Below are 12,386 nucleotides of genomic sequence, written 5' to 3'. Positions count from 1 at the left end.
GTAAGTGTACTGGCTGTTTATCACTTCTGTGTTCATTCTGCTGTATTAGTTATCACTGTAAAGTTCAAAGATGATAATTACTTTGTTAAAGAAGATGATGCTGCTTTTAATGTAACCATCCAAATATTTGGTGAAGTTTCAGCACCTTTTGACCTGCGAATACGAACAAGAGCATCAAATCCAACCAGTGCTCAGCGTAAGATGTATACTTTGCTTGTTGTGGACTGTATCTTGTGTCTTTATACTGTAGCCGGTACAGATTACCCCAGTGCCCAACAAGCTATTTCCCTCACACCTCAGTCTGCTTCAGTGCAGATAGTAGAAATTCCTGTATTTCCTGATTATGTGTTTGAGACAGATGAAACATTTGTTTTGATATTTAATGTTCGATCTAGTGTCCGAAGTAAAAATGATATAGAATTTAATAATGAAGCACAAGTCACGATCTTGGATGACGATGGTAAATCACAATGACAAACTAGTTTGTTGTGTTTAACAGTCTGCATCCTCTTTGTAGTGGTTTTTGTGAACTTGCAAGATGGATCAGCCAATCCCACTGAAGGTGGCAACTATTCTGTGCTTGTATCTGTTAAGCCAACCAATCTGACAACCAACTTTGATGTAAACGTTGAGACTTACATGTGTGGGGAGTGTCTTGCCGCTATTCGTAAGATAATAAATAGCATTTCTGTTTTAATCAAATAATTCTTTATAGCTGACTTGGATTATATTCCTGTTAAAAAAACAGTCACATTGGGCCCAGAAAATACTTCTGAAGAGATTACAATTACTATTTTAGAAGATATTTATGATGAAGCAGACAATGAAGTGGTTTGCTTGAGACTAATTCTTCCTGAAGATAATCAAGCAATTGGTACTCAATTGGCAGTATCTATGATGAATTTTACCATCATGGATGACAATTGTAAGGATACATATTATGTTGTCTAACTATCAAGGTTGCTAATCTTTTACTTTTTTTATAGCCAACGTCCTTGATTTAACTGTCTCCACTAACTCTACAAGCTACCAGAATGAGACTAGCTATACCATTAATGTTTTTTACAATGCTGGAACACCAGCTACTTTTAACTGTCGACTAAATGATCAAGATTTTTCATCATGTAGGTGCATATTCAATTTTTATAATTTATTTACATGAAATGTGTATCTCAGGTATGCTACCACATGTGTATTCTGACATACCATATGGAATTTATACTATTGAGGTTCGGGCTATGTCTGATACAGCAACTGTTGCTATTGAACAGAAAGGTAAGGTTTCATGTGTACATTTTTATGCCACACATGTTGCCATTATTGTCTGTAGTTCTGTTGGTTGAAGCAAACATTGAAGTAATCAATGGTTCAACAATTACACTGCATATCCAGTCTACTAAACCTGCTGTTTATAATTGCATGCTAAATGATGGGGACTATTTCTCATGTGAGCTATTCATATAGATCTCTTAGTGGATATCATTTTGAGTTGTTTCCATTGCAGGTGATGATCAATACGTTATTTCTGATTTGGATAGAGGAAATTACACATTGACTGTTGAAGCTACATCAACCGATGATAGCTCTCAACTAGCATACACAATTATCGGTCCAGTTCTGGTATTTGGATCTGGTATAACTAATGGCCAAAGTGCTGCAAGTATGTTACATATTATGTGTACTTATCTATTTGAATTTTTGTAGGTTTATGTTCTGGTTATGCTGAGTATTTCTCCATGGGTGTTTTTTACACTGCATCATGGAGAGCTCGAGAAAGTATAATTGAATTCATTGTTACTGGTAATGTTTCTGATGAGTGGCTTGGTATTGGATTCACAGATAAACAAATGATGGTTAGCCTTTGTGTAAGTATTGTGGCAATTATTGATTGTCATATTCATGTATATAGAAATTTGATATCATAACTGGGGCTACTGACAATAACGGAAGCTATTTTATTGATGACAGGTATTTCTTTCCTCTGTGTATATATTTTGTACTGTACTTTTTTATTTTTGAAGGTATTCGGTAACAAGGGGAAAAATATTTCAAGACTCTCAACAAGACATTGAGGATTTTAGTATTTCACATAGTAATGGTACTACTACACTAAGATTTTCACGTCACAGAAACACTGGAGATGAGAATGACTTCTCTTTGGATGTGTGTCGATATTTCTTGTTTGCTTGGGGAGATGTCATTGATATTTTAACTGGAGAAATTGGAGGACATGGCTTTGGACGACGTTTCATTTCAGACACATTGATTTGCATACCAACTTCAACATCACTGTGCCCTAGACAATGTGAGCATTAATTATGACTGAATACAGTCAAAAGTTACATAAACTGTAATCTTAGTTGACTGTGGAGTCCCTGGAAGACCTACAAATGGACAAGTTAGTTTTGGTAGCACTGTTGAAGGAAGCGTTGCAAATTATGGTTGTGATTTTGGATATGATCTGGTTGGAGCAAGCCAAAGAAGATGTACATCTGGTGACAATCTCTGGTCTGGCAATGTACCAGAATGCAGAAGTGAGATTAATTTCATAAGTGTAATTGTATGTGTGTGTGTAATTTTATCCTTTAGTTGTGGATTGTGGTTCTCCTGGAAGACTTCTAAATGGAGTGTCTAATTTTACATCTACAACATATGATTCAGTGGTGACACACACATGTGATGAAGGCTTTGTACTTTGTGGAATGGAATCTAGAATGTGTCAGTCCAATGGAATGTGGAGTAGTTCTCTTCCCAGTTGCATCAGTAAGTACATTGATCAGTATGTGGCACACAACAACCCAGCCCATTGATACTGATACTATCACAGCATAATGCTTGAGTTCTTAAGTACTATACGACATGCCATGCTGTGATATATCATGACAGATGTACATAACTGATATCTTTCATGTATTTGCAAAAAAAAAAGTTGTAGCTTAGTGATATACAATTCTCTGACTTAGTTATGTTTGTAGATATTACCTAAAGTGTTTACTGTGTAATCTCTTCTCTTTTGTGAATATTTAGTAAACATGTGTATTTCACATGCATGTCTTGGAGTGTGCAACATATAGCTCGTATAGACTGTTTCTGTCGTAAACTGTATATACAGTATGCATGTGTTGTATCTGTATGTGATTTATTAGGAGTGATAGTCACTGTGAATGACGGATCAAGGGTAATACAAATTAATGAGAACAGAGGTCCTGTTAATATTTCACTATCACTTGATCAACCAAGTTGTCATCCCATAACTATTGTCGCCACCCCACAAGTGAGGTCACCTCCTAGTGCAACAGGTAATGTATCAGATTAATGGACATTGATGCTATTGTAGTTTATTTTAATAACTAGTTGATGATTTTGATAACATGACAGTAACTGTTGTGGTTAATCCTGGAGAAACTAGAGCTACTGTGTCTATTGAAATAGTTGATGATGACAGATTAGAAGGAGAAGAGTTTTTTGATGTAGCATTTGAAATTGGAGGAACAAACATTGATGGTGCTGTGATAGGAGAACCAGAATTAGTGCAAGTAGCTATTTCTAGTGAAGATGGTTAGTATTTGATCAGTATACCCATGCAATGTGTTGAATAACTGTGTGCAATCTATTCCTCAATAATAGTGACACACAGCATGAAACCAACTAGCATCTGATAATCTAAGAAATTAATTTAGCATGTGTCATACCTACTTCAATAACATGTAATACTCTAATAGAACAGTCAAGGTTATCAAAGTCCATTGTTTGATGAGCATAACACACAGTAGTGTGCTGACTGGCCTACAAAGCAAGTGCACCACACGTGTTTTCAAGAGGAAAATTTAAATACAATTTTCATGTATACATATCTTCATGTTCTTTTTATCCTAGTGAAGCAATTTTTATAATGGAGCTGCCCCTAAAGTAGGGTAAGACACTTACCAATTTTCAGCAAAATTAGTCTTTAAAGTTTCAGGTGTCTTCTTCATTTTTCCGTCTTCCTTAGCACACTTTACAAAAATAGTTATAAAACACAAATCCACTGTTTGATTGTGCTGAAGTTTGGTGACTCAGTGGTGAAGGTTCTGGATGTTAGGTGTGCAGGCTCCCGGAAAGTTTTGTTTTGTGCGCTTTTCCCCACAGTGACCGTTCTATTAGAGTATCTTTACCCCACAATTTTACACTTTCTTTGCATTATAACTCTGTAGCTATAACTCTATTGTTTTTTCAAACCATCAAAAGACACTGCTATGATGATTGGCCTACTTATGTACACACCAGTTATTCTCATTATGGTTTACACTGTAGCAAAGACAAAAGTTTAATTTTTGTATGTGAATAAATGAATGTTTATCATAGTCATGGAAAACCACTCTTTATCTGTACCTAATATTCGAGTTATACGTTTGCGTTCTACACCAAGTTTTGCAAAGTGTGTGAAAATATAAATCTTGGCCTCGGTTAACCCCTCAAGAAACAGAAAAGAAAAATCAAAACATCAATATGGTAGCCCATATATTGTGAATGACTGAAATAAATTCAACAAATTTGCTGTGTGGCCTGCTTTGGAGAAGAGGCCGGTATGTGTGAAGATCGCATTTTCTTTCTTCCTGTCAATATACACATGGTGTGGTGTGCTGGCTTTCTTGGCTGCCTAACACACTACTGTGTGTCTTGATGTTACAGATTTGTAAACATTATGTTACAAATTACTGCAGATCATTCATTCTTGGCCATTACCATTGATATCACATCTTTTCCATCTTTTTGTTTTTTAAAACCATTTTTCACAGCTTATATAGGTATTTTTTACTACATAAACTGTGTTCTTATTGTAATAGTGGTTACTGTCAGTTTCACTGAGAGAGAATACAGTATAAGTGAAGGAGCAGGATCAGTGAGAATTGGACTTCAACTAAATAGAGTAATTGATCAAATGTTTACTGTTCAAGTTGAAATGATTGGAATTACTGCTGAAGGTTAAGTTCTCTTAAACTGTGTCAGTTAGTTCTCATAGTGTCATTGTTGTACAGGAAATGGAGTAGATTTTGACTCCAATGTGAGGAGTGTCATCTTTCTACCTGGAGCCATCACATCATTTAGTGATATTCCAATCACTGATGATCCAATAGCAGAACCAACAGAAAACTTTACACTATCAATTTCAATACCACTTCAATTGTTAGGTGTGATCCCTGGTGATCCCTCTACAGCTACTGGATTCATTATGGATGATGATGGTATAGTGTGTTTCTGTGACAATGTGTTTAATAATTAGGGACACAGAAAATCTCCCTGTTATTCTTTCTAGCAACTTTTTTCTTCACTATTATTCCTAAAACATTAAATACAGCTATTACATTTGTTTTCTTCATGCAACTGTAAAGGCCATTACCAGCAAACATAAATCTTGAGATACTCTAATAGAGCAGCCACTTTACATTTGGGTGACTGCTCTATTAGAGTAAGTGAGTGCTCTATTAGAATTTCTCAGTCTTTTATGCTGGTGATGTCTGAAAGTCTGAGAGGCGTCTCCTAGAGAATTTTAAGGTTTTATTTCCCTATTATTCCTGATTCTTTTTACCACCCATTATTCCTGTAGTTGTTTTGTGTGAGATCAGTTTATGTGTTTCATTCTTAGTGCAAAATCTTTATCTTCACATGGTTAGCAAGTAGTTATGTGTGCCAGTTTTGTCTTTGTTCTTACATGGTGCGTTATTCCTGATTTCCTTATTCTAATCTTCCTCAATTGACGTGCAATTTGTATTTTGCTATTCAAGCACCACACTGTGTTTGCTAACTAGACATGTTATACATGCTATCAAGAGTTCATAATAGAGAGAGCCTCTCTATTATGAACTCTTGATGCTATTAGTGAGTAAAGTTATGCACTACAGTGTGCATATTGCTTTTCTTTGTGTTTATTATTTAGTTGATTGTGGAGATCTGATGGATATTACTAATGGAGAAGTAGATTTCACCACCACCTATGGAGGGAGTGTTGCAACTTACAGTTGTAATGAAGGATATGTATTGTGTGGATCAGAGAACAGAACTTGTCAGTCTAATGGATCATGGTCTGGATCACCACCAGAGTGTATCAGTAAGTTGTGATGTTTATAGATGAGTGTGTGTGTGTGTTTATGTGTTGTGTATGTAAATGTGTGTTTAGTGAGATGTTAACATGTACTTGTCACTAATACCTTTTAATACAGGAGTTACAGTTACAGTGGATGATAGTATGAGATATATGGTAAATGAAGATGAAGGTCCTGTTAATATTACAATACTTCTTGATCAACCAAGTTGTGTTCCGGTCACTGTTATTGCTAGACCACAAGTGAGATCACCTCCTAGTGCAACAGGTATAGCAAATCATTAGGTGTTATCAATGTGATAGTTCAATATCTTTACAGAGGGTGATTTTGATGTTAGTCCAGTGACTGTCATGATCAATCCTGGAGTAACTAGAGCTATGGCATCAATCACAATAACAAACAATAATAGATTAGAGACCTTGAAATTTTTCGATGTAGCACTAAGCATTGGAATGGATAGCAATGGAGCAATTACAGGACAGCCTAACATGACAGAAGTTGTTATCTTAAGTGAAGACAGTAAGTCTTTGTTAACAATGTAATAACTTTTACTGTATGTTTTTCTATAGTGGTTACTGTAACATTTACTGAAAGAGAATATAGTGCAAGAGAGGATGCAGGATCGATTAGAGTAGGAGTGCAGCTGAGTAGACAATTGCAGCAAAGAATTACTGTGGTAGTTACAATGACTGGAATATCTGCTGATGGTATGTAAGGTGCACACCGGTTAATTGCTGTGGTTTGTATAATAACCACTCCCAGATAGTGGCTGCTCTACAGCCTAGAATTATAGTCATAAGTGTCGCCCTCAGATAAGAGCTGCAGCTTGTATCTGAATGCAAGTGTTGATAAGACAAGTTTGAAGCACAACCAGGCAAAGGAGTTGTTTTAAGCCAGGAAATATAAATGAATGATATTATTGAGTCTGTCGCTTGTGAATCCATATAAATGCCACAGGCTGCTGCCACACAAGTTCATAGTAGCCGCCCTTGGATAGTAGCTACCTTCTCATAGTAGCCGCAGGGTTTTCCTTGCTGAAAGTTATAATAGCCGCAGCTATTAACTGATCAAATACAGTATGTTATGTTATCAGTCATTGCTAATTATGTGAATATTAGAGCAAAGCTAGAGACTATAGTTATATAATTAGACATTAAGATTGTACTTTGATGTTTTCTCTTAGGAAATGGAATAGATTTTGATTCAAGGAGCAGCAGTGTTATTATTCCACGTGGAAATACCACAAGATTTACCGATATTCAAATAATCGATGATAATATCACTGAACCCACCGAAAACTTCTCACTATCCCTACAAGTGAACATGGATATTGGTATTGTGATTGGTGATCCAGCAACAGCAACTGGTTTTATCATTGATAATGATGGTATGGTGAGAAGATATACTATCCATGTAGAAAAGCAGTGTGACCAGATGGCTATAGATCTTGTTAGTGTTGACTCTCTACTACACAGGGTTTCAGTGGTCTTCATGAGGTTCCAAATGGGATAGAATCATTAGGCATACAAACAATAAGCACACACATGTGTGCATGTATATAACCCTCCTTTATTTGTAATGTGCCACAACTGCAAAAATTTAAGAATAACTATTCACTATCCACATGTGCTGCACTATATAAGAGACAGTCACCAAAAGGTTGGGGTCTCAATTTTATGTGACTGGATTTTGGAAAAACGATCCAAATCGCACTTTAGAAGTTTCAAGATAAATGGTTTTAAAGAATTCAAGTCAGCGTAACTTGCCAAGGATAGCAAGCATGTGTATAACGTTTACACAAAAGATGTATCAATTTATTACCTTTCTTGTATTGTAGTGAAATCAACAGAAAAAACTTCTGTGGCCAACATTATCAGGCCATCCACCAGTAAACCCCTGACTCTTGCCAATCCAGGCTCTTTACAAAGCCAGAAACCGCTGTTCAAGCTCTCCACACCATTCAGAGAAGATATCTGTTAAAACTAGTTTGAGTAGTACTGAGGGTCAAAACTAGTAGTACGATAGTGTAGCTATCCACTGGTGGTGTTAGTTTGATTTTATCTGATGTGTGATATGGGGAGGTTTTGTAAAATCTGGTCACATATGCTCTTTTCAAATATCACCTCAAGATCGTTGTTTTTCCCTCTTATTATTATTTAACCATTACAGGAGCTTTAAAAAGAGAAATTTAGAATTTTACAAGTGCCTGTCTTTAAAGAGCTAATATGTCTTGCAAGGTATTGTTTCTTGAGTTGCATAAATATGGCAGTTCATGGTTTCATACAAATGGGATGCACAAGTAATATTCTGTTTTAGCAAATTGTTCCTTTCTTCATTGATTATAAAGTGCTCCAACGATAATAATGATGCACAACGTGAAACCAACCGGCATCTGATAGTCTAAGGGATTAAATTTAGCACTTAATAAATATTTATCATGCCTACTTCAATGTTGTGTAATACTCTAATAGAACAGTCAAGCTTATCATGTTGGTAGCAGTATTGGGGTAGCTACTTTTTAAAAGTGACTTACTTATTACTATTATTTGCAACTATTTAGTTACAGTTACATATTACCCATAAAATAAAGTAACTAGAATGACATTACGTATTCTATCATATTACTTTTTGTGCATAACTTGAAGCTGTCACATGTGCAACTACCACCTTATGACATGACATGATCACATTGTTGGACAATGTGTAAATCATGTATTCAAGAGAGGTAGCTGGTCAGTAAGCTTCATTCTTCATTCCTTCGTTGTGGCTAGGTGTTACTGAGTAGATTAGTAACAAGATTAGTAACTTTGTTACTTGTAGTAATAAAATTACTTATATCCCAGCGCGTGAGAGTGTCAAAGTGCTGTGCTGGGTGATAACTAACTTATCACCCAGTGTGTGGGTTTTCGATTAGTGCATGGGGGTAAGCTTAGCAACCAGCCATGTTACGTGAGTAGGGAGAGGCAGACTGGTAAGATTAATACATTTGCTTAATGTTTAGTGATTTAGAGTGGTTGTGATGTATGTTTGTGCTACTCAAGTTGCTTCGTGACAAATGAATTAATTAGAATACCTGCACTAAAATCAGTTTTTTGGTGGCTTTTGGCTATGATTTGCACTGGGATATAAACTAGTTTTATCCCAGTATACTTGAGCATTGTCTTAGTTATCATCCTCGTCCTTGGCTTCACCTCAGACTCAGGTGATAACTACGATATTGCCCTCATACTGTGGGATATAGCTATAATTTAATATTCGAGTTGTTACAGTAACTTTGTTATGTAACACATTACATTTGTAAGTAAAACTTGAGTTATATATAGCACATTTCTTAAAAATAACGTGTAACGTCTTGTGTAATGTGTTATATAAGTAATGTGTTACCCCAACACTGGTTGGTAGTCTAGTGAAATTCAATATGTGAAGACCAAACACACAGTAGTGTGTCATGTGGCCCACAAAGCATTAGTACCACACCAGTGTATTATCAACAATAATGCAATTTTCATGCACTCATATATCTGTGTTCCTTTATCCTAGTGAAACGATTTTTACTATGGAGCTGCCCCTCAAGTAGAACAAACCACATACCATTTTTTACCAAAATTACTTTAACCATTACTGAGGTGACAATCAAAGTTCCAAGATTTTTCTTCATTTTTTTCTTTATCATACTATACAAAATAAAACACAAACCCACTATTTGATTATGCCGTACATCCAAAGGGGTCCAAAGGTTAATTTCAGTACCAGTCATAGTTGTACAAAACTAATTCTCTGTAAAATGAATTAACCATCAGAATGAATGCAAACTTTTTTTGGCGTGAAATAATTTCCATGGAGGTATGACAAGAAATTCAAACTTATGCAACAGATGTGAAATCAAGGTTCGTATATGAAAAACAAGACAAAGTGATGCTGTGCTATTTCTTAAAACCAGGCACCCAGTAAAAACCATCTCCCTTGAATTTATTAACTCAACACACAGCATGCTATTTATTTATCACCAGTGTTGGGAGTAACGCGTTACATAAGTAACGCGTTATGTAATATTATTACTTTTGTGGTAACAAAGTAATATAACGAAATATGCTATGAAAACGGGTAATATAACGCAAGATATTTTACTTACAAACGTAATGCGTTACCTAAGTAATATAATTACTGTAACGAGTCTAATATGACGTAATATTATTACTAAAAGTAACGAAGTTACTAATCTCGTTAGTAATCCTCTGAGTAACGCCTAACCACAATGGAGTAACGAGGCCTATTGAATGAAGCTTATTCACTAGCTTCTTACTTATAACCAAGATTTGTACATTGTCCAACAGCGCAATCATGTCACGTGATAAGGTGGTAGTTTCACACGTGACAGCTTAAGGCTGTGGACACAAAGTAATATAATATGTAATATTATTACAGTTACTTTATTTTATGGGTAATATGTAACTGTAACTAAATAGTTCTGTTGCAAGTAATATGTAATATGTAACTAGTTACTTTTACAAAGTAACTTGCCCAACACTGTTTATCACCTTGTTTTGTAACAATACATGCAGCTCATTAAGATTAAATGTATTTTGTAATTCACCAATTATTTTGTAATTCATCAATTTGTTTGTCTATCGTGTTTTATACCATAGAGTCGAGTTGTTATGCACATGCACTTATAATTTGGAGAAAGCTTTTGTAAAAAATCATACCATCTGTTAGGTACATGCGCCTAGTAAATAATTATAACATGAAATCACTACGTTGTATAAATAAAGTAGTTAGTAATTCGTGTCTGTCACCATGTCAGTGTGACTCCATTTCTGGGTGAAATCCTTTGTGATGAACAAGAATATCGTAACCCAGAAGACCAATTTGCTGTATACACAGTGAAGTGATAACTCAAGGAAGACGTAAGCGCTTGAGGAGACTTTAAATTTTCAGTACTTCCAGCTTTTCTTCCCATGTGTAGCTTTGTTGTGTGTTGAACCTCACATTTGGCCATGTGCATTTATCAGCCATAGTTAATGACAAGAAATGAGCATGCACTTAGCAAATAATATGCACTTAATAGACACATGCGCTTAACAACCTGACTCTATGGTATGCAAAAAGCCTCATATAGCTGCTCTTAATTTTTGTTCGCTTACAAAGGGGATATGCCCCCTTTCAACTTGAGGAGAGATGCTATCCCGCTAGCCCCTACTAAATTGTTTCACCTGGTTTCAGTTACCAGCCACACCCCCTTCAAGTAAATGCAACGAAAACAGAAAGTTAATCTTTACCTTTATTCAGTGAATGAAGATTTATTTCTGTAGCTCAAAGCCTGTTTGCTCACGTGGGTGTTGGACAGACACACAGACATGCAGCAGACACATGGTTTTAGCCAAATGAAATCAGGTCCATCTACAGCTGACCTAGTTTATAAAAATTGTTTTCAAGGCTGACCACTTAATGTACTGAGCTAAAAATCAGTATGTAAATGAATATCTAATCCAAAACAGCCAAGCTGTAAAAAAAGTGTGCGGCCCTCAGAAAGGCTATGGTGAAAAATATGTGAAATCCAAGGTGGCGGCCAAGAAATGGCTGTGATGGTAGGTTAATGGTAAAAATTTTAATAATGACAATTCAGGTAAATTTTGTGAAGCGGCACAAAAATTCACCTGAATTGTCGTTATTAAAATTTTTACCATTAACCTACCATCACAGCCATTTCTTGGCCGCCACCTTGGATTTCACATCTTTTTTCACCATAGCCTTTCTGAGGGCCGCACACTTTTTTTACAGCTTGGCTGTTTTGGATTAGATTTCATTTCTTTTTGTATTTGTATACCCCAAAGCCGGCCTATGGCCAGCTTTGGGACTTTTTTAACCTATGTTTTTTTTCTTTACTACAGGAAGACGAAAAGATGAAGTAGATGTACTTTAAATATTTTATCAGTAAATGTACAAATTATATATATAATACATATGTGATCGGATTTGCGAAAAGGGGTCTTCCACACACATCCAATTTGCCAACTTTGACAATTGATAACTTCAGATTGGAAAGAGCTATTGCCTTGAAATTTGGACAGTGGTGATTTCTTTGCAGCTGAACTCTCTACGTGATAGTTTCTTTGTAGCTGAACTCTCTACAAGGTAATTTCTTCTAGCTGATCTCTCTACAGGGAGATTTTTTGTAGCTGAACTATCTACAAGGTAACTTCTTCTAGCTGATCTCTCTACAGGGTGATTTGTTTGTAGTTGAATTCTTTACAGGTGATTTGTTTGCAGCTGAGCTCTTTACAGAATGGTTTCTTTGTAGCT

At 35.8% G+C, this 12,386-nt stretch overlaps 1 protein-coding gene across 1 annotated transcript in view; it reads left to right on the top strand.

Annotated features, from left to right (window-relative positions):
- Positions 1 to 12,386, top strand: part of LOC136266938 (uncharacterized) — a 69,592-nt gene that overhangs the window by 7,039 nt on the left and 50,167 nt on the right. Inside the window, exons 9-30 of the mRNA XM_066061980.1 lie at positions 50 to 196; positions 251 to 460; positions 518 to 667; positions 716 to 925; positions 987 to 1,124; positions 1,177 to 1,275; positions 1,331 to 1,447; positions 1,505 to 1,660; positions 1,705 to 1,853; positions 1,910 to 1,968; positions 2,022 to 2,305; positions 2,361 to 2,534; positions 2,590 to 2,763; positions 3,147 to 3,299; positions 3,355 to 3,558; positions 4,827 to 4,964; positions 5,019 to 5,225; positions 5,918 to 6,088; positions 6,201 to 6,350; positions 6,402 to 6,602; positions 6,653 to 6,790; positions 7,267 to 7,470. Of these exons, the coding sequence (XP_065918052.1) occupies positions 50 to 196; positions 251 to 460; positions 518 to 667; positions 716 to 925; positions 987 to 1,124; positions 1,177 to 1,275; positions 1,331 to 1,447; positions 1,505 to 1,660; positions 1,705 to 1,853; positions 1,910 to 1,968; positions 2,022 to 2,305; positions 2,361 to 2,534; positions 2,590 to 2,763; positions 3,147 to 3,299; positions 3,355 to 3,558; positions 4,827 to 4,964; positions 5,019 to 5,225; positions 5,918 to 6,088; positions 6,201 to 6,350; positions 6,402 to 6,602; positions 6,653 to 6,790; positions 7,267 to 7,470 (3,633 nt within the window). The remainder of the gene's footprint in view (positions 1 to 49; positions 197 to 250; positions 461 to 517; positions 668 to 715; positions 926 to 986; positions 1,125 to 1,176; positions 1,276 to 1,330; positions 1,448 to 1,504; positions 1,661 to 1,704; positions 1,854 to 1,909; positions 1,969 to 2,021; positions 2,306 to 2,360; positions 2,535 to 2,589; positions 2,764 to 3,146; positions 3,300 to 3,354; positions 3,559 to 4,826; positions 4,965 to 5,018; positions 5,226 to 5,917; positions 6,089 to 6,200; positions 6,351 to 6,401; positions 6,603 to 6,652; positions 6,791 to 7,266; positions 7,471 to 12,386) is intronic.

The sequence above is a fragment of the Dysidea avara genome, chromosome 9 (assembly GCF_963678975.1).
Source record: "Dysidea avara chromosome 9, odDysAvar1.4, whole genome shotgun sequence".
Taxonomy (NCBI): domain Eukaryota; kingdom Metazoa; phylum Porifera; class Demospongiae; order Dictyoceratida; family Dysideidae; genus Dysidea; species Dysidea avara.
This window is presented reverse-complemented; position numbering and strand designations above follow the sequence as displayed.